The sequence below is a fragment of the Nothoprocta perdicaria genome, unplaced genomic scaffold (genome assembly GCF_003342845.1).
Source record: "Nothoprocta perdicaria isolate Ctin4 unplaced genomic scaffold, notPer1 scaffold_261, whole genome shotgun sequence".
Lineage (NCBI taxonomy): Eukaryota > Metazoa > Chordata > Aves > Tinamiformes > Tinamidae > Nothoprocta > Nothoprocta perdicaria.
Window position 1 is genome coordinate 347,066 of NW_020455490.1, and position 19,659 is coordinate 366,724.

The following is a 19,659-nucleotide window of genomic DNA, read 5'->3' on the forward strand; positions in this document are numbered from 1 at the left end:
TAAATATTTCTGTTTCTCCCACTGTACTATACCATCAAGATGAAGTTCCAGGGACAAATTTTCCATGTTTCTGATTGTGCATCACTATATAAATCTCTTAATCTTGAAAAAAGACTTCATACTTCGATCTTTGTGTCTCCTGCTTCTTTTTGGATGTCTTGGTTTATTAGCCAGYGTAGTTTGGAGCAGCTGCTGGGCTTTCTAATTTGTGTTCCAGCTGCTGCAAGGCAGTGCAATCTGTGTCCTACCAACTCTCCCTGCCCTCTGAGAGCCTCTGGGAGGACGGGCAGCGCTTCCCAGGGCTTTGCTTTTTGCCAGGGCAATACCAGTAAGAACCGTTTCACGGATGTAAAAGAGCTACTTGTGAATTTAACTGACAGGGAGGCCTCTGGTGCATCAAATTGACAGATGGGAAAGTGCATTAATTTAGTGCAGCTGAGAAGCCTTCTTTGTTTGCAGAAATACAGCTTAGCACTTCTGATGCCACATAAATTGGCTGGGTTGTAGCTGGGAATTAGTGCGACAGTAGCTCTTCAGGAGAATTGATYTGCCTCTGAAAGGGCACTAATAAATGAAAAGACCTTTAAGATGGTGATTTAAAATTCAGCTTTAAAATTGAAGCTCCCTGTCTTTTCTAGGCAGCCTGATAAGCTTTACTGTGTTACTGGTCTTTTCCTGGCTCCAATCAAGTGGGAAGGGCTAGTTGTTCCTGTATTTCAAGTGTATGTTCTTGAAAAACGAGCTTGGTCCCCCACAGAAGGACTCGTGTTATTTTAAATAGATCTATAGGATTTTTTTTTCTTTTTGCTTCTGTAAGTTCCATGCACAAATGGAGCTTCATAGAAGACAGTGATACCTGTTAAGCCTAACACTGATGTCCAACTTTGGCAAGTGCTAGACCAACCTCAGCAGAGTTGTTTGGTGTGGGCAGTAAAACTCRATGCTCCTGTTGATCTTGCCTGGTGGATCTGTTTTTTCATACATGTGACAGTGCTTTTCCTTGTTGTATTGCCTTTTCTCTCTTCCCTTGATTATAATTTATTTGTCAGTGGAAGAAGCCCTGTGTGCTAAGTTTTTTGGACTGCTGTCGAAACTCTTGTTCTGGCAAACAACCCTTCCCATGTAGTATAGCTGTTTTCTGAGGAGTATTATACACGCAGTGTATGTATATTCTGTACACAGCATTCACAAACATTACCTAGTGCCTATTAGTGTTTTATCATGTGATAACCGTTTTTGTTAGGGTTGATATTTTTATCCCTTTCTTCTCCCCTTGAAATTAAGTATGAAGTAATAGCTTGTTTGTTTAYAATCAAGTTTTATGAGTGCAAAATAGGGAAATTGGTGCAATTTGTTAATGATCTGGTGTGGATGCTATCGATGTAAATATGGTATTATATGTGCTTGTAGTCAAGCTACTTGGGGCTTAYACTGTAAGCTGATAAAATAAAAGCATATGAAAATGTGCAGACTCTTGAGCTATGAGAGCACAATGTTCGTGGTGATTGGTCCTTTAGTGAAAAACCTCAGTGCTTTTCTTGATACTAACAGCTGCCATGCTGGTGTATATAGTGTTCTATAATGCAGTATTATGCAATGCATAGTGTGTGGGGGAAAAGCCCCATCATAAATCAGTTTTTACCATCGATACAAGAAACACAGCTGAGCCTCTACAGTAAGGAGTATTTCAGATTTTCTCCTGTTAAGCAAGGTTGCTGCAGTTGGTTGCTGTGTGGTGGTTTTAGGCTCCTTTTCAACAAGAACCGAGATAACCTTTACCTAGTGAATGCTTGGGGAATAAACACATCATTGCTGTGCCCTAAGTTCTTCTAGCATCTTGAGGTCCTCTAGGGAGAGGACCAACTCCAACAATTCCACAGCTTTCTAGGTTACATTTTGTAGTYAAGCCACTTTAAAAGTTGGAAGGATTTTTATTTATTTATTTATTTATTTTTTTAGGAAGCAGTAAACTGTCTTAATTCAGGTTTTCAGAGAAAAAAGCAGTTTATCCTAGATAGTGTGTGCATATGTCTGTTTGCTCATGTTGGGTACAAAGAGTCTTTTTTAATGCAGCCCCCTGAGGAGCTAAAGGCATTGGTGMAAAATGGGGGAGGAAATGAAAGAGCAGGATGATTGGCTCCGGGTTTGGTGCTGTTGGACACGCTTATTTAATAAGTGCCCTGGATGTCTAGTAGTTCTCAGAATCCAGCAGAATACTTAGTAAAACCATTCATTTTTTTAAAAGGTCTAGTCTAGTAGTTCTCAGAATCCAGCAGAATACTTAGTAAAACCATTCATTTTTTTTAAAAGGTAGGGGGATCCTAATCAAGTAGCGTTGTAATATGAGGATTCTTCCTTCAAAGGCATCTTTAAAAGTTATCTGCTAACTTTTAACTTTTATTAGCTAATGATGTCTATTGTGGCTTTGGAAGGGTACCAAAGGAAAAGAATGTATAAGCTAGTGGAAATATGGTTTGAATGGAAAGATGTGTTTCTTAAGTAACAGATTTATTCCAAATACCATTGCTTTATATGTGCATTTTATTTACATGCTGCCTACTGCTCTATTATTTTTTTTCAGCTCTCAGTAAATCTTAATCTCAGCTGCCGATTATGAGCTTAAAGTAATTACGGTTTCCTTAGTGTTTAAAGAGGAAGTGTTCGCTTTCATGTTTGTGGCTGGGTAGTGTTTCCTAAGGAAAAAACGCATTTGAGTAGCTGGAAGTGGTGGAGCTGGATCAGCAAGAGGACTTTGTTCAAAAAAATGCGTATTTTCCTTTGCTAAGCATAAACAACATCTAAATAATAGCTGTCAGCACTAGAAAGTATTTGCAGTGCTAACTAATAGTTTGTGGTAAAGCAAGTATCTGGAGCCTCTGGTCAAAATTGTGGCACAGTTTAGGAACAAGCATATGCACAATCTTTTGCTTTGATTTTTACAGTATTAGACTAGAGGGCACAGCTATAAACTCCTAATGTGCAAGCATTGGACAAGCTGTAGTTAATATATTGTCTTATGTTAGACTTGGTAGAAATAACTGACTCTGTGGCAAATCAAACATARCAGCCAAATGTACCTTGAGATGGAATTACTTTGTATATGTAAAATAGCAATTTGTTCAGGTTTTCTAGATGCCTGGGCATCTGGAGTTCCAGAAATCATGTGAAGAACTGCCTGAGTAGTTGGACATTATTATTAAAACAGCAACCACTTTATTATCCTGGCGAGTGATACGGGCAGTCTTGAAAATTGGGAAGGGAGAAGAGGTGGTGAAACGGGAGCACAAGTTGCAGCGGCTGCGGAGGGCACGAGCTGCATCACGTGTGCATGTAACTGATATAAAGGGCACGGGCTGACACAGAGAATTGCCCTGCCAGGGAGGCTCTTTGCTTGGATTTGCTTTCGTAAGCTTTCCGTGCAAATGTATTTCCTCTTCTGATTAATCCTCTGAAAATGATAAAGCTTTAATGCACTTTTTGTTATGCAAAAACCTACGGTGTCCTTGTAACTTGACTGAGTTTTTCGTACTTGCAGTGAATGTCTTATTACTTTACCTTTTAAAGATTGTGTTTGTAAGTCAAATACAGCTGTCCACACGATTTTAACCACAAGATTGTGTTATATTTGAAAAGTCAGGGTTTTGCTGTGCAGTTCAGTGTTTGTACTCTTGGTATGAAATAGTTACACATGCCTTAACACTGGGCTGTTCTTGGGATTGATGTGTCCTGCTTCAAAATAAACACTTCAGCTTCTTAGGTAAAATTTGTAACATCTAAAAGACGTGTCCTAAAACCCCTTTGTTCTTCAGTTTTATTTGCTCRATATAATGATTATTTGGGTTTGGTTAGGGATTCTTTTTTCCCTCTCTTGACAGTAAAAAATCTGTACCCTGCAAAKAAGGCCTTGGAATTAGGCTGCCCAGCGCAGCCTGCGCTGCTCTCARTTACTGGCTTTGGGTGGGGAATAGTGGTTGGTGACATTGCAGTTATCCAAAAGATCACACCGTTTGAACCTTTAGTACAGTCAAGATAAGGATTTAGGATTTGAATTCAGTTTGTTTATTCTATAGAGACCTGCAGAAGATGGGAGAGAACAGGGGTTGAGGTATTTTGAGAATACACGCTGGTCTGATTGGGACTGAAGATGCTCAGCAGTGTACTAAAACGTAATGGAGTTCCTTTTGGGATCCCTTTTGGACTGAGAAGGATCCTTGTATGTGACAAACTGGGGTTAGCTGGAGCTGCTTGGCTGCACCCAGCCTTCAGGTACTGCAACAAACTTGCTCATGTAGTAGTTCCTTTTCTTTTCTGTCCTAATCTTTGTTGCACCCTCACAAGGCCTTGTGATGCTGCAGAAGTGAAAATGTGCTTTTATTTATTTATTTATTTATTTTTTATAGCAGCCTCGATTGGCAGCTCCTGTCCCTGGGCGAATCCTTGGTGCTGTAGTGGGGAAGAATGGCAGGATCTGGAAGTCTAGCCTGTGTTACAGCTTGTTATTAATGCACGAGGCCACTGAATGATGTAACCAGCTGCAGGTAGGGCTAGATGTAGGTGGGGCTGGGAGAGCAGTCAGGATTAGTCCTGGCTAGCAAATAAGGCGCTCGTGTTTGAAGTTAGCTGCGTATGCAGAATGCAGTTGATTTAAAACAGAGCGTAATCCTTACTCTTCAACTAGTTAGTGCTTTAGTTATTGCTGCTCTGGCGGGGTGGAGAGGGAAGGGAAGAAGAAATCAGGTTGCAATTCAATTTCTTTTCTCAGACCATGAGTTAAAAACATGATTATGTTGCTTTTTAAAAGCTGCCTTGGGTCGTCAGCAGAAAGCATTCTTGTGTGCCTTCTAAAGGGATAAACAAGTGATTACAGGCTTTTCTTATCGACCTGTTCYTTATTTGTTCTTCCTACCACAGCATTTTCAGGCTTTATTAAGTGTCAAAGGTCAAGCTGAGTTTGCTGTGAAATCCAAATGCATGTGTGTTTCTGTTAATGATTGACCTCAGCCTTCCTTTAAAGGATCCTGGAGGTTTAGTACTTACAGTCTCTATCAAAAATATTTTGTCTAACAGTGCATTTTTATTTTATCTTCTACTAACTTGAACTTTAGTTTGCTTTCTTGTAGTTTTCTAAATTAAACAGAAGGTCTGCAGTCCATGAAGCTGCTAGCATAGAAGGAATTTTGCTTTAGTCATTTCAGATTCTTATTTTTTTGTGCTATAGTTTGAAGAAAATGGCACGATAATTTTCCTACATTAGTGCTTTCGGTTCACCAATGCTGATGTATTTGCTGATTTGTTGAAAAGGAGGCAGGAGAAGGGAGCTAGCAACAAAGCTCCTCAAACTCTACCTAAGTTATTGTGACTGTCATTATAATGAGAGCAACTGGGTAACTTAAATAGTAGTTAAGTAACTGGATGGTTACAGTGATACTGGATGTCGGGACATGAATTTCTACTGTTGCTCTCTCCTGCCCCTCCCCTTCTTCTTGGGCTTATATGAGCTGCAGATGTCAGTAGAAATTCTAATCTTGTAATTTTATTACTTACAAAGGTGGAGTGTAAACCTAGTCTATGCCTGTCTGGGTAGATGACAAGCCTGGGGAAAATGACTGAGTTCAGGATATCTGTGAAAGACCAAGCACCAGTACGGATTAACGTATTTGTCAAGCATTGTATCAGAGAGCGTAAACTTTGTGTTAAAACTTTACCTGAAATCAGGATGTTGTTTATTGCTCAGATGTTCCTATTTTTGCTAGCTTCACAATATACTGGCTGTATTCTTAGACTCTTAGTTTTATCTTTTCAGAAGGAACTTGTTCAGACTTATGTCCAATAAAGTATTATGTCTAATAAGAATAGGTAGAGGTTACACATTCATGCCTGTGATAGCCAGTAGGTTATAGTAGTAGTGTGCCTGTTAGAAGATGTCTTTATTGGGATCCGGTTCTTGATTTTTTTTTGAACTAATTATAATTCCCAGCATCTTTCAGTAATGAGGTTATTTAATAATAGACTTATTTCCAAGAGACAAGCAAAGGAACAGTCTTGTGCAGCTTCTGGGAGAAAATCGATGCCTTGTTCCTGTCAGATACCTCTTGTCCCTCATTTATAAACCTTAACAGTGAGCCCTTGGAGTGTGTTCTTGGAATTGTGACCACCTCCGTCCTGGATCATGCTGCTTCTCGTGGCCTGTTCAGGATAGCTTTAGCATGCAGAAGAGATGTTATTTCCTTGCACTAAAACTTCCTTTTGCTTTTTCCTTGCACTAAAATTTTCCTTTTCCTTTTCCTAAAAGTATATTTTAAGTTTTTCATTTAAATGATCTGGTTTTTGGTAATATCACTTTAAGGGAGAATCTGGTTTAGATGTTTGCGACTCATACACTGGCATGTGAGTAAACTCAAGGTTATAGTCATATAACCTGAGTTCGGAGTATAGGATATTTCAGTGGCAGCACGGCCATAAATTTACTTTCAGGCCTTAAACTCTACTTTCTCTAATGGAATCAATAGATCATTGTATTGAGAGCAAGCAATAAACTTCTATGTTTATGACGGCAAGAATTCTGACTTACCAAAAACAAGGGACTGCCAGGCAGTCCTGTGTTCCTTTTTTTTTTTTTTTTCTCAATAACAGCTAAAGTTTACTAATGTAATGTTCATCACTCTTTTTAAGAAGCAAAGAAAGCAGAATTCCTCCRTAACTTATAAAATCACAGAATAATTTAAATTAGGGGAGACTCTGGAGGTCACYCGGTCTAACACCTATCCAGCCACACGGTAACTCTGACTACAAGAATGCTATAGAGCATGATGTAGAAAATGTTGTAGTTGGGGCAGATGATATCCACTGTCCTTCCCTCGCTCATATAGCTTGTGGACTATGGCTTATAGTTTTCTCCTATATTTAAATATTGTCCAGCAAAATTTGCACTTGGTAAATCCAGTTTGGCTGTTGACTGTCACGTTGTTGTCCTTCATGTATTTGGAAGTGGTTTCAGGAGGATTTTGTTTTTTCTAGGGACTGAATGAGGTCTGGCTAGTAAGCCAACAGGGGGGTGTGTGTGTGTGTATATGTGTGGGTGTATATATATATAATATATATTTTTTTACATATTTTGCTTGCTGGCAAGAAGTCAGTCAGAATATTCTGAGTAGTGGCATGACAGGGAGTCAATAGTCCCTTCCCCAAACAGCTAGTGGATATGCTTTATTTCAAGTGCTCTCAGATATGCTTGCTTGCAACAGGGAAATGAATATCAATACGGTACCTTTGAAGTATTCCTAAACAAGTAGATTTAGCAGTTAATAAAAGACAGCCCTGAGCATGGAAGAGCTGAAAGCTAAGCAAATTTGCTAATGAAAATAAAAATTTTAAGATTAAGGTTGATTGTTTCAATAGTTTTCAGATGATYATTCTTTATATAAAAGGAGTTGCATTTTGTTTAAGTGTTACAGTCCAACAGAAGTTTAAATGAAAGGTGTTCCCTTGTAATAGCTCCTCTGCTCTGCAGAGTTGAAAAGTTACTGAGTTATCTACTGAAGCAATGGTTACTTACTGGGGTTGTTGCAGGAGCACAGTCTATGCCAGTTACCCCATTGCCACTTGTCTCATGCAGGTATTTTTGCTGAAAGATGGAAGGATTTAATAGAATGGGCTGATGGTAAATATTTGGGTTATAGAGTCCATTATAATATGGAATTAATAGATAGCAATTTGCTGCCTGCAGGGAGCTGCTAAAAGTTCTCATATTGATAAATGACTTTGCATTGATATGGCAGACTGAATTCAGTATGCTTGTGTGCAAATCAATTCCTGTGGTGCATGGGGGAAATAATCCAAATGCATGTTGAAAACCCGATAACCTCTACATTAGTCTTTAGTTTGTGCCTGAGAGGAGCCAAATTTACTCGTTATGGATAGTTGCCTAAACATATTTTTACTATAGAATAGTAGAAAAACTTTTTTAAAAGCATAGAAATAATTAAGAGACAGAACAAAAGAAAAGCATCCATAGTTATGTTTTCATAGAATCTTACTATTTGCATCCCTACTAAATACTCTATGCATTTCTAACTATGCATCTCATAAATGGTATAGCATTCTTAGAAGGCTTGCTAAGGAAGAAGAGCATGGCCAGAGGTGTATGGAGCATCTTCTATACAAAGACAGACTAATTCAATGAAAATTAATTTTGGGAGAGACTAATATGAACAACTCTGATAAAGGTTTTTCAAGGTTTCATTGATGAGAGGAGAAACCTGAGTAGGGGTGATCAGTTTGCATCTCTTATAGCAGATGAATTATTGTGTATTAGCAGGTTCAAAACAAAGGAGAAATTCTGTTYTTCACAAGGTGCACCTGCACATCCTGGAAATGATTACCATAAGGGGATGTTAAGCCAGGATTAGTCATAAAACTAAACGTTCTTCAGGAGCAGGTAGACATAGCTTTTTGCTTATGAAGTTTGAGCTGCTTATGCTGTATCTTAGGAGGACTAAGAGGAAAAAGTCTTTTGCAGGGCACTAGCCCTCTTGGTTATTTGCCTAAGCATTCTATGGTGTCAGAAGCAGAACACTGGGCTAAATTAGTCTTTGATCTATACTGCAGTTTTTCTACTGTTAAATAAATGTCATGTAAATGAGGTTACAGAGGCAAGGAATTCTTAACACTAGCCAGAGATCAGCCAATTACCTCAGGAAATAACTTTGATCAGCCACTTCTGTCTCCTGCAAAACAGGATCTCTCAAATTCTCCAGCTATGCTCAGAAGTTCTTGTGGAAGCCTTCCTTCTCCTTTGCTCCGAGGAGTCTGCTTGGGCATAAATCACCACCGTGGGGGAAGGTAGCCGTTCTCGCAGCCCATAGCCGAGGGACAGAATGGTGTGGCGTGCCCAAAGGTTCCYGTAGGAGCATGGAGGTTCATGGGGGAGAAATTACCTGAATTCTTATCATGGAATCACAGAAAGGTTGATATTGGGGGAGACTTCTAGAGATCWTCTAGTTGAAGCCCCCTGCTCAAGCAGGCGGTCACTGAGAACACATTGTCCAGGATTGTGTCCAGGTGGCTTTTGAATGTCTCTGAGGCAGGAGGCTGCATCACCTCTGGGCAACCTCTTCCTGCACTCAATCACCTCGTAATAGAGAAGCTTGTCCTTATGTTCAAAGGGGCCTTACTGTGTTTCAGTTTGTGTGCAGTGCTTCATCCCATTGCTCAGTACCACTAAGAGTCTGGCCCCATCCTCCTTGACRTTCACCCTTTAGATGCTTATACACATTGATAAGATCTCCCTCAGTCCTCTCTTCTACAGGCTGAAGAGTCCCAGCTTTGTCTTTCCTTCCAGGAGAAATGCTCCACTTCCTTCATCTTCATAGCCCTCTTTGGATTTGCTCCATGTCTCTGTCATACGGGGGAGCCCAGCACTGGACCCCCTAATGCCATGTTCCAAGTGTGGCCTTAGGAGGGCTGAGGGAGGGGATCACCTGCCTCCAAATGCTCTGCTCTGCCTGATGCAACCTACGTTGTCCACCAGGACTCCCAGGTCCTTCTCTGCAGAGCTGCTTCCAGCAGGTCAGCCTCTACAGTGCATGGGGTTATTCCTCGCTGTGTGCAGGACCCTGCACTTGCCTTTGAACTTCACGAGGTTCCTCTCTGCCCTGCTCTGAATGGCGGCACAGCCCTCTGGTGCATCAGCCACTCCTCAGCTGTGTGTCCTCAGCAAGCTTGGAGGCTTGGAGGTCATTTGTGAGTAAGCTGAATGATAACAGACCTCGTGCTGACCCCAGGGGACACCACTAGCTACAAGTCTCAAAATAGACTTTGTGCCACTAATCACAACCTTCTGAGCTTTGCCACTCAGTTCTCAGTCCCCCTCACTGTTAGCTCAGCTAGCTGGCCCTGTCTGAACTTGAAGATGTTTGGAAGACAGTGTTGAAAGCCTCGCTGGAATTAAAGTACGTAACATCTGATGTGTTTCTACCCCCTAATCCCCTCTCCTAATTTCTCCATCCAGTCATCCCACTAGCGATGGCTATCAGCCTGGTTAAGCATRATTTCCCCTTGGTGAATTTATGCTGACTGTTCCTGATTTATATTCTTATCTTCCACKTACATGGATATGGCATCTAGGATGAGCTATTCCATTACTTTTCCAGAGATGGAGATGAGGCTGACTAGGCTGCATGTAGTTCCCTGGGTCCTCTCCTTGCTGATTTTGAAGACTGGAGTGGCATTAGCTTCCCCCCCCTCCCCATCCTYAGGTACCTCTCAGCTATCCCATTTACCTTTCAAAGGTGATCAGGAGTGGCCTGGCCATGACACCTGCCAGTTCCCTCAGCACTCTTTTTTAAGAGCATGTACCAGCAAAACTGCTAGAATTTCACATTTTCTTTAATKTTTTTTTTTCCCATCTTATAAATGAAAAAAGGACTGTGAGCCAGCCTGAGTCATGTTCCTCATCCTGTAGGATCTGACTGTTAATGAGGTAACACGCTGATTTCTCATTATCTGGCACGGTCACAGTTTGTACGTCTAACACCTGGCAGAATAGCACAGCCTGACCTGCTCTCCTGGTTACCTAACAGCGCAGCAGCAGAATGGATTTGGGAAAGGGATGTCTCACAGTGAGAGGGGGTGCTGATTTAGGGGATAAACATCCACTTGTCTTTTGTGAATGTTTAAAGGTAGAGCATGAGCATGGATCTTTATGCATGGGAACTGTATCAAATAGCAGAGGTTTGCTTTCACTGGCAGGCTGTGAGAGTGCTAGCCCTACCCAAACACATGCAGTTTGCTCCATAGTCCATGCAGCCAGCTGGAATTACAGGGCTGTCTTCATTCACTGCTTGACTTGTAGGAAAGCATAAATCTGATTTTAATGCGGGRAAACCAAATATTTTTCAAGTTGATTTTTAAAACCTCACCGTAAATATTCTTCCTTCACTTGCTTCGTATCGCTTCTCTTACAATGTCTTTTTTGTTCCCTGCCTCCAGCCAGGAAATTCCCAGGGGAAGAGCTTTTAACACTCTTATGAAGTTCATTACAAAATAAAGGCTTTTGTTGCTGTGTGAAGCCAACCACTTGAAAGACCTTTGTGATGATAAAACTGAGACAAGATTGTTACTGTAATGCACAGAGGAAAAAAAAGATGTAAAGAAATACCGTGGTTAAGTAGCCTTCACCTAAGTCTCATATATAAAGAAATATTCTAATGAGATATGTTATTTGTGCTCTTTTTGTTAAGTTGTCATGTAGAAGTCCTACTGTTTGGATTCAGAAAATGAACTAAAAGATTTGACACACTGTTTCACAGTAAAAAAAAAAAAAATCATGTATTACATAATACACCCATGACAAAAAAGAAATTATTTCTAAAACTCTCAAATTGCCAAAGATTACAGACGTTACTTAAAATATGACTGAGTTTGAACAAACTTATCGTGCAATGGTAGCCAGTTTGTGGAGTATGTGTTATAGTTTTGCAGGCATAGATTTCCAAGTAGAAGTAATCTTCTTTAAGAAAAATAGTAGATGACCACTGAAGTACACGCGTTTGTAATGACTAAGCAAAGGAGAGCGAGCTGCGATTCTTACTTTGGTTGCAATAACAAATTCTTCTGTAACCTGTTACTTGAATGGCATTGAAACAGTTTTTTTGATACAAGTCACATCAATAAATTACCCGGTTTGGTGTTTTATCTGAATTAATAACTAGTATTACATTGTACGTGGAAGGTTTGAAATAGATTATTGTGCAATCACCTATTCTGAGGAGCAAAAGCTTAAGTTTTGTTGCCAATGGAAAACTTAAATCCTTAAAGGAGTAACTTTTCTCTTATGGTAATTAAAGTGTTTTATGGGTAAATATGAATGCAGTTATATGCAGCAATTAGGTGCAATATTATCTGAATTAGCAGCTCTGGAATATAGCCAGCGTGTGGCCAGGAAAGTGGCCAGTAGCCTGGAGAAGTGTTTTAATTAATGTGTAATAACCACTTTGCAGAACTCTCATTGCCTTGGCAAGCTGCTTTCGTAATATTTCATGTTACTTATTTGAGATAGTTATTGTAGTCTGTACTTAAAAATGTGGAAGGTAGTTCTGTGTACCTTTTATAGGGGATAAAAAAAAAGTGTAAGAACACATAAAATTTTATTTGGGGGAAAGATAAATTTAAAATTACTTGAGTCTATTTACGCCTTTGTGTGATCAAGATACTGTAGTAAGACTTGTTTGCCTTAAAGGAATTAATGCAATCTGCAGCTGTGGTGTTCTTAATTAAAATATMATAAATTTTATTTTAATGCTGAGTTACTTCACAAAGGATGAAGGCAGTAAATCTCAGAAAACATGCATCTTGTTAGGTGTAACTTAATGTTCCTTTGTTTAATAATGAAGTTGTTCATATATGATATATGGCAAAAATACCTCTTTTTTTTCTATATTTCTTTAAGACCTGAGTGTGTCTCATTAACTTAATTATAAGCAACTCGTAAGGTGCCAGGTAGCAGGTAAATGGTACAGTATGAATGGAATAGGCTATGTGTGTTTTTGTTTTTGGAGTTTTTTCTTAAATGGGTAAATGATTTTCCTGGTTCACGGTTGTGGTYGTCGATCACAGTGCTGTTCTGAAAAACTGCAGCTGATCCTGCTGCTGACCTTCCCATGTTCCTTCTGTCCCCCTGAAAATCAGCAGCACCTTCCTTCATTGCAGGCTTGGCCTGGCAGTGCTCTAACAAGAGGAAAAGAAAATCAAGTGATAAGAAAGGCTTATTTCCTTTAAGCCCTGGAAACATGAAAATTTGAACTCAGCATGTTGTTAATTGGATATAATTTGGACGGAATGTTTTCCCCTTAGGCTTTTATATTCTAATTATTTTATTAGCTCTATAAGACATGAAGAATTACCGTAAACCACTTGATTAAACCAAGAAGATAGGTACTTGAATTGTGGCTTGTACTGATTGGAAATTAGGGTGGCTGGACTGCATTTGTAGCTCTGAATGAATTTATCTTGTGTCTTTGTGCAAGTTATTTAAATTCCCTTCCAGCTGAGGAGTTTCTTTGCGCCTCGGATCGGGGTGCATGTGTGCTTGGGTTACTCTTAGCCTGTAACCTCTGCTGGGCTGCATCAGTGCCGCTGTCACCCCTGTGTCCTCTTGTGTCTGGGCAGAAAGGCTGCCAGGGGCTTCAGCTGTTTCTCAGGACCTTCTCGCCGAGGCTCAGGCRGCTACAGGGCATCTGGGCGGCACGAAGTGCCCAAGTTCAGTTTCCTTTGGATGGAAGTTACTGGAGGCTCCGTATGCCTCGTTCCGGGGAAGGTCGAGAGAGATGAGGGGTTCCAGGGACTCCAGCAGCTCTGCAGCTGGCTGGCCTGCAGCCCAGGAGAGCGCCTTAGTGTCCTTGCTCTGCCTTCTGGCTGCCAACTGCCCCTGCTGCCCTGCTGTCTGGCAACGTCAGGAGCCATCTGTGCTGCAGCGCAGGACAGGTCTCGCAGAGAAGGCCAGACCTCTTACAAAGTCTCTCCTTGCCTTTTGGGTAGTGTCCCTGCTGTTGCAGAGGTGCACGGCTGGCAGGACTATGTTATCTGGGTTTGCATACCCAGCAACTGCAGTAAATATCCATAAAAGTACCTCATTCTTTTAAGTTGCTCCTTGAAACTCTATAGGGTTTATTAAGTGTGGAAAAAATCTCCCCTCTAAACAATCCTCAATGAACAGGCTGTTTTTTATTGAGATAATTTTTTACCTAACATAAAGCTTATATTCTGTACTCTTGTTTTTTGCTTCTCTCAGCCAGCTGTACTCTTTTGGCTTACATTTATCCTGCAGACAATGCAGACAATTACTGSAGCAATGCTTGCTTGTGTGCTGGTTTTGTTCTGCTGGACAGTGCCCAGCACAGCGGGATCTTCATCGTGGGGAGGGTTCTCGAGCCCCTTAGTGATGCTGCTTCTAAATCTTGATATATATCCTTCCAAATATTCTTCCATAGATCTCTTAGTTATGTTTTTAAGATAACGTTATGTGTTCTTGTCACTGAACCACAACTATCTAACTCTGTCCTTAGAAAATGGTTCTAAATGGAACTGTGATTATGCGAATTTAAAACCTATTAGAGTTCTTTTGTTACCCAAGCAGTCCCCCAAAGTGTTTTTTTTTTTTCCCAGTGCTTCTCTGCATCAAGAGCTTTTCTCACTACCCAGGTACACCCAGATTATTTCTTCTGAGTAAAAGAATATTTAGGGGAGACTTTTACTCTCCTAAATATGCTTGTTCTAAATGTTGTGTTACAACAGTAACTTGCCCCGGATGAAGAACTTTTAGATGTAACTAACCCAGTTTTGGGAGAATGATTAGATGGTAGCTGCCAAATGATGTCGTTTTCAATAAATGACACTGTACAAAATGAAGTAGAAAGTTGATTTTAACTAAAAAGGAATGAAACACTTTTTTTTTTACCCAAAGAACTTGAAGATGTTTCAGCAGGTGAGTCGGTACATTTGGATTAAAAACAAATAAACGAAAAGCCATCTACAGCTTTTGTGACTGAAACTTTAGTGTACTCCGGGAACTGTTTCTTAGTGATCTAAAGATTTATTTATAAACAAAATATACAGCCTTTTACAGCATCTGAGAAGCTGAAGAGTAAGAGATGCAGTGATACTTTAGTCATCTAAGGAACAGTTGCAATCAAAGTTCTTTTGCTTTAAAATAAAATCATACTCCTTGACTTTTTATTACAGTAAAAAGATAACTGATAGTATTAGTTCACTCAATAGTATGATCTAGTTCTGTGTAATTAAGAATTTGTTTTTCAGCTATCCTAGCTGCTAAAAGTCATTAAAATCTAGAATTAATCAAGTGAAATATGCGGTAGTAATTTTCCATGTGGTTGTGGAGCGTCTGTGTCTAAATCAGTATTCATAGTAATGGAATAATTGTGTTTAAAAGAAAAAGCAATAAGAACTTCTTGCATTTCTGGAATTGACAGTATCCAAATGATTTGATCATATGAATTTGTTAGGCCATGATTTTTCTTTTTTTTTTTTAAATCACATTAAGTATATATTTAATTGTATTAATTTTCACTTTTGTATAGGATTTTAGGTTTCTCAATTAAATAGTACCTGAAAACTTAAATAATTTGTCTTCTAAAACCTTGCTATTCTCTTGTGCAGCATGGGTGAGCTCTCTGTCCATGGGGATGATCTTCTTCTGCTCTCCGATAGTCAGCGTGTTCACAGACCTCTTTGGGTGCCGAAAAGTAGCAGTTATTGGAGCAGCAGTAGGGTTTGTTGGACTCCTATCAAGCTCCTTTGTAAGGTAAAAAGAAAAAAAATATAGGTTTTGTTTTGGTATATATTTGGTGTATATATATCCTTATTTAAAAAGAGCTACTGAATGTGTCAGGAACAAGACTAATGCTGTGAGATGAGCACTTRAACAAGGTTTTTATAAAATTTAACTTTAGATCTTGATATACGCTGTACTTTAGCAGGTGCATAGGTATTGTCATTATTTACAATTTGCTTTTAAAATATTGTTTTAATATTGATTAAATATACGGCAACTCCATAGAAGTTCGTAGAAGTTGCCWTATATTCATTATTCCATAATGTTCCAGTCAGGTTAGATTTTCACTATTCTTTCTTGTCAAATTGCCAGACACTGAGGGGTTGAAAATCTTGATATGATGGCATATGCCTAGGGCCTATTGGCCTTTATCAAGAAATTATTAGTTAATAAAGACTTGGTAGTTGTTCCCCCCTCTCCTCCCTTCCCGGTGATGCTTCATCTTGTAACTCTTGCACAGTAGATTCTCAGAAATGACATGCTGGACTTGGCTACTGGAAGATGAGGAAACAGGAATTTTAGATACTTGTGTTATTAAAATTAGGCTCAGGATGAGAGGGGAAGAGCGTGTAAGAGATTAAACTGCAAGTACCTCTCCTTCCTAACTCTGCCCCTTTCCACCCTTACCAGAATAAGTAGGAGGACAACCAGAAGCAAAATTCAGAAGGGGTTTTCTACATAGATGAAAAGGTATATGCAGGCAGGTTTGCAAAGATGTATATTCTGTGCCCGTGGTCCAGACGAGTTAGATTCATGTTGGCTGTGGTCTGGAAGCTGGATATCCAGGCTGCGTGGCACTGTGCCTGGGCTAGTACTGCTGGTTTGGGCATATCTGCCCTTCTGTGAAAGCACACGCACACATTTGCAGGAAGAGAAGACAAATTCAAGTAGTTCTGGTGTAGGTACTGAGATTAGTGTGTTTGTCTGTATTCTTAGAATAACTCTTGCTTCTGGGAAAAGAAAAGCTTTGCTTTCTTGTTCAGTTAACAAGTTGCTGATTTTCTTTTCGAAACTTTAGCTAATTGGAGTGCAAATATTTAGCCTATATATTTTTTTGAAAGAAGCTTCCTGATACCTGCTTTCAGAGGCTTAAGTTATCRAATTCACATGTGAAGACTAAAAGAATGTGCCTTTGAAAATCCTTTCTTCCTCCCCACTTCMCAATATTGTGTTAATTGATACATATTAAAATAGCCTCTTTATTATAGATAAGCCCTCTTGATAAAGGAAAGCTTCTTCCTTCCCTTGAACAAAATAGTTACCCATGTGTGGTTCTTTGATATCCACTGGAACAACAAGATAGAAGAGGCATGTAAAGGGAAGTTATTTTGTAAAGAATTTAAAACAGTCTTTTAGCTTATTTGAGCTTTGAATTTCAGGAGCATTTATGTGTTTTGGAGAACTGATTTTTTTTAAATTACATCTTACGTTTGTATTTTCTTGATGTTCTGATAAGTTCCTTAAACTATGACATTATTTATGTCTATGATGTTATCAGTTAAGTGAATATAGGTCAGATTCAAAAAGGTCAATATTCAAAAAATTGAGTATAAAGKAGATAGGATTTACTGCTTTTTTTACCTATTGATATCTTGGGTAAATTTTATCTCTTAGGAAGCTGAGAAGTAAGAGTGTATATATAATATAGGAAAAATATTTTACTCTATTTCATGCAGCAAACTCTTTGAATAAACRTACAGACGGAAGCTGAAGTTTTCACCTCACTCTATATTATGTTGCTCTTTGTAATGTCTGTTTTATTTTTCTTGAACATTTTCTATAATGATAAAGGTAATCACTCTTTCCCCTTACATTGCTTCTGTTGGCTGCCCTTGATATGATCAGTGTTCAATGTTSATACTGTATTGCAGAAATTGGCACTGTTAACTGTTAGATATTAACTGTTCTTTCTCATAATAATGCACAGAACAAGAGGTGTCAGACGTGAGTTAGCCAAATATTTATTTTCTAAGAATTTCTGCAATTGCATAGGAAGTTTACAAACTGAATTGTGGTCTAGAGAGCAGAGTGCTGGCAGCTAACATCCTAAGATGAAAAACTTGGGCAGAACCGTCCTTTCAATCCCTGTTAACTGATACATAACCAGCATAACTCAATCCAAAGATGACTGTTTAAAATGATTTGTATTACTTTGTGTATCCTCAGCAAAATTTCTGAAAGCTTCTTGTGACATTGTAATGTGGGAGGAAGCTGAGACACAGAAACTCAAGGGTGGTAGCGCAGCAAAATTTTAAATCCCTCCAGGAGAACTTCTAATGTCAGGGTGTTCTTAAAATGTTGCTTCTGTAGAGCATTACACCAGTTGATAGCAGCTGTTTTTCTCTGTTGTCTCACTAGAAACGGCTTCATTTCAAAATTCCCAAATTAAGAGCTTAATGTATTTATTAATACAGCTTATCTGGCTTTCAAAAACTACTGTGAAAGAAGACGTAGGTGGCTTTAATGAACCAAAAGTTCTTTTCTAGCATAACATTTAATAAAAATTAAGTAAAATAAGGACCACTGCAGAAATTTTGTGTAATAACATTTCTGAAATGCTAATCCTTTATCTAAGGGGTGAAAAAAATTTCTTTGAATTATTAACATAACTAAGCTAAAAATATTATTTCATACTATTAAGATTTTTTGAACAAGCACCCTTTCATGTCCAGGAAGCTGTGTTATCAAGCAAAGACCATGCTTCACTTTGGTTGCCTTGGATAGTGCATGATACACAACCACAAGGGATGATCTTTGTGACGAGGATTCTCCTTTACATGAGCTGATTCATTTTATTATTATTTTCCCTGTTACTTTTYGGGCCTATCCAATACATAGCTCAAAACTGAATTTGAAGTATGAAATAAAATGGGATTTGTCCAAAAGCAAAACAAAACCAACCCCTGAAATTTGTTATGTTAATAATGCATTGTATTACCCAGCTCAGAAGTATTTTGATGATACATTTTTCCACTATTAATAATGTGGGCTATTTTGGCTACTATATTTTCCTAGTAGACAATATAAATACATTTATTTTTCCTGGAGTCATGAGGAATGCTCTACTACTATGTTTGAACTGAATCTAGCAMAGCAGAGATGTCTAAAATGAAAAATAAAACACAATTTTTGTTGGAGAGAGGAATAAGCAAACAAAGAAAAATTCAATGGTTGAAGTTGTATTTGGCTAGTTCACGTTGACTTTTTTWAAAAAATAATTTTAGTCAGTGTTCAGTGTTTTTCTGCTTAAGTAAAGTTTGCTTTTCATTGAAGTTTATGAAATCCTCTTTTTTTTCTGCTGAACAACTGCTGATCTAAGCTGATGCAGCATATTTGAACCATAAAGTGCCTATAAACTGTCAGTTAAATTTTGTAATTCTTCACGTAAAAGCTGCATGTGCCCAGAGYGCCGCACAAAACCCTAATGACCCTTTGGGCTTTGCTCTCGTGCCGCAGCACCATCGAGCCCCTGTACTTCACCTACGGGGTGCTGTTCGCCTGCGGCTGCTCCTTCGCCTACCAGCCCTCCTTGGTCGTGCTCGGCTACTACTTCAAGAAGCGCCTCGGCCTCGTCAACGGCATCGTCACGGCGGGCAGCAGCCTGTTCACGGTGTCGCTGCCCTTCCTGCTGCGCGTTCTCATCGATTCCGTGGGCCTCTACAACACCTTGCGGGTCCTCTGCGTCCTTATGTTCGTCCTCTTCCTGGCCGGCTTCACCTACAAACCCCTCGCTCCCAATGCCAAAGACAAAGACGACGGGAAGAAGGGCAAGTTCCGGTTTCCCCCGGGGAAGAAGATTTTCAATTTCTCCGTTTTCAAAGTGACCAGTTACCGAATCTGGGCGTTTGGGATCCCCGCTGCACTTTTTGGATACTTTGTGCCTTATGTTCACTTGGTAAGTGCATATCCTTTCCTACATTCCTGCATATTTGAAAACAGCTATTTCTCAGTGTCCTAGGCTAAGAAAATAACCAATGATAGGATGAAATACTTAAAGTAGAGGTTGTGTTGGGAGGAACAGGAAACTAATTCTGATGTGATTTGTGATTAAAAGAGATCTCAGGGCTCTAATTGGAGCTGTTAGAGACAGCTAAAATATTAGTTCCTTATTCTCGTCCTAAAGTTGCTTAGAAAGAAGCATTTTATRTACACTAACTGTGAAAGGAGACATTTGAAAAGTCTTCTGCCAAACCAAACTTGATCAGAGATGCTAAGAAAATGAATTAGAAATAAAAAGTCACGTGTGTATTTAAAATGGGTAAGTTATTAGTGTCCAGATTTTTGTTTGCTTGTGTATGTGGCCCAGTAGA

The 19,659-nt window shown here is 39.3% G+C and overlaps 1 protein-coding gene across 1 annotated transcript in view; it reads left to right on the forward strand.

Moving 5' to 3' along the window:
* The window catches only part of SLC16A10 (solute carrier family 16 member 10), a 63,929-nt gene that overhangs the window by 21,915 nt on the left and 22,355 nt on the right, over positions 1-19,659 (forward strand). Inside the window, exons 2-3 of the mRNA XM_026040695.1 lie at positions 15,175-15,319; positions 18,806-19,244. Of these exons, the coding sequence (XP_025896480.1) occupies positions 15,175-15,319; positions 18,806-19,244 (584 nt within the window). The remainder of the gene's footprint in view (positions 1-15,174; positions 15,320-18,805; positions 19,245-19,659) is intronic.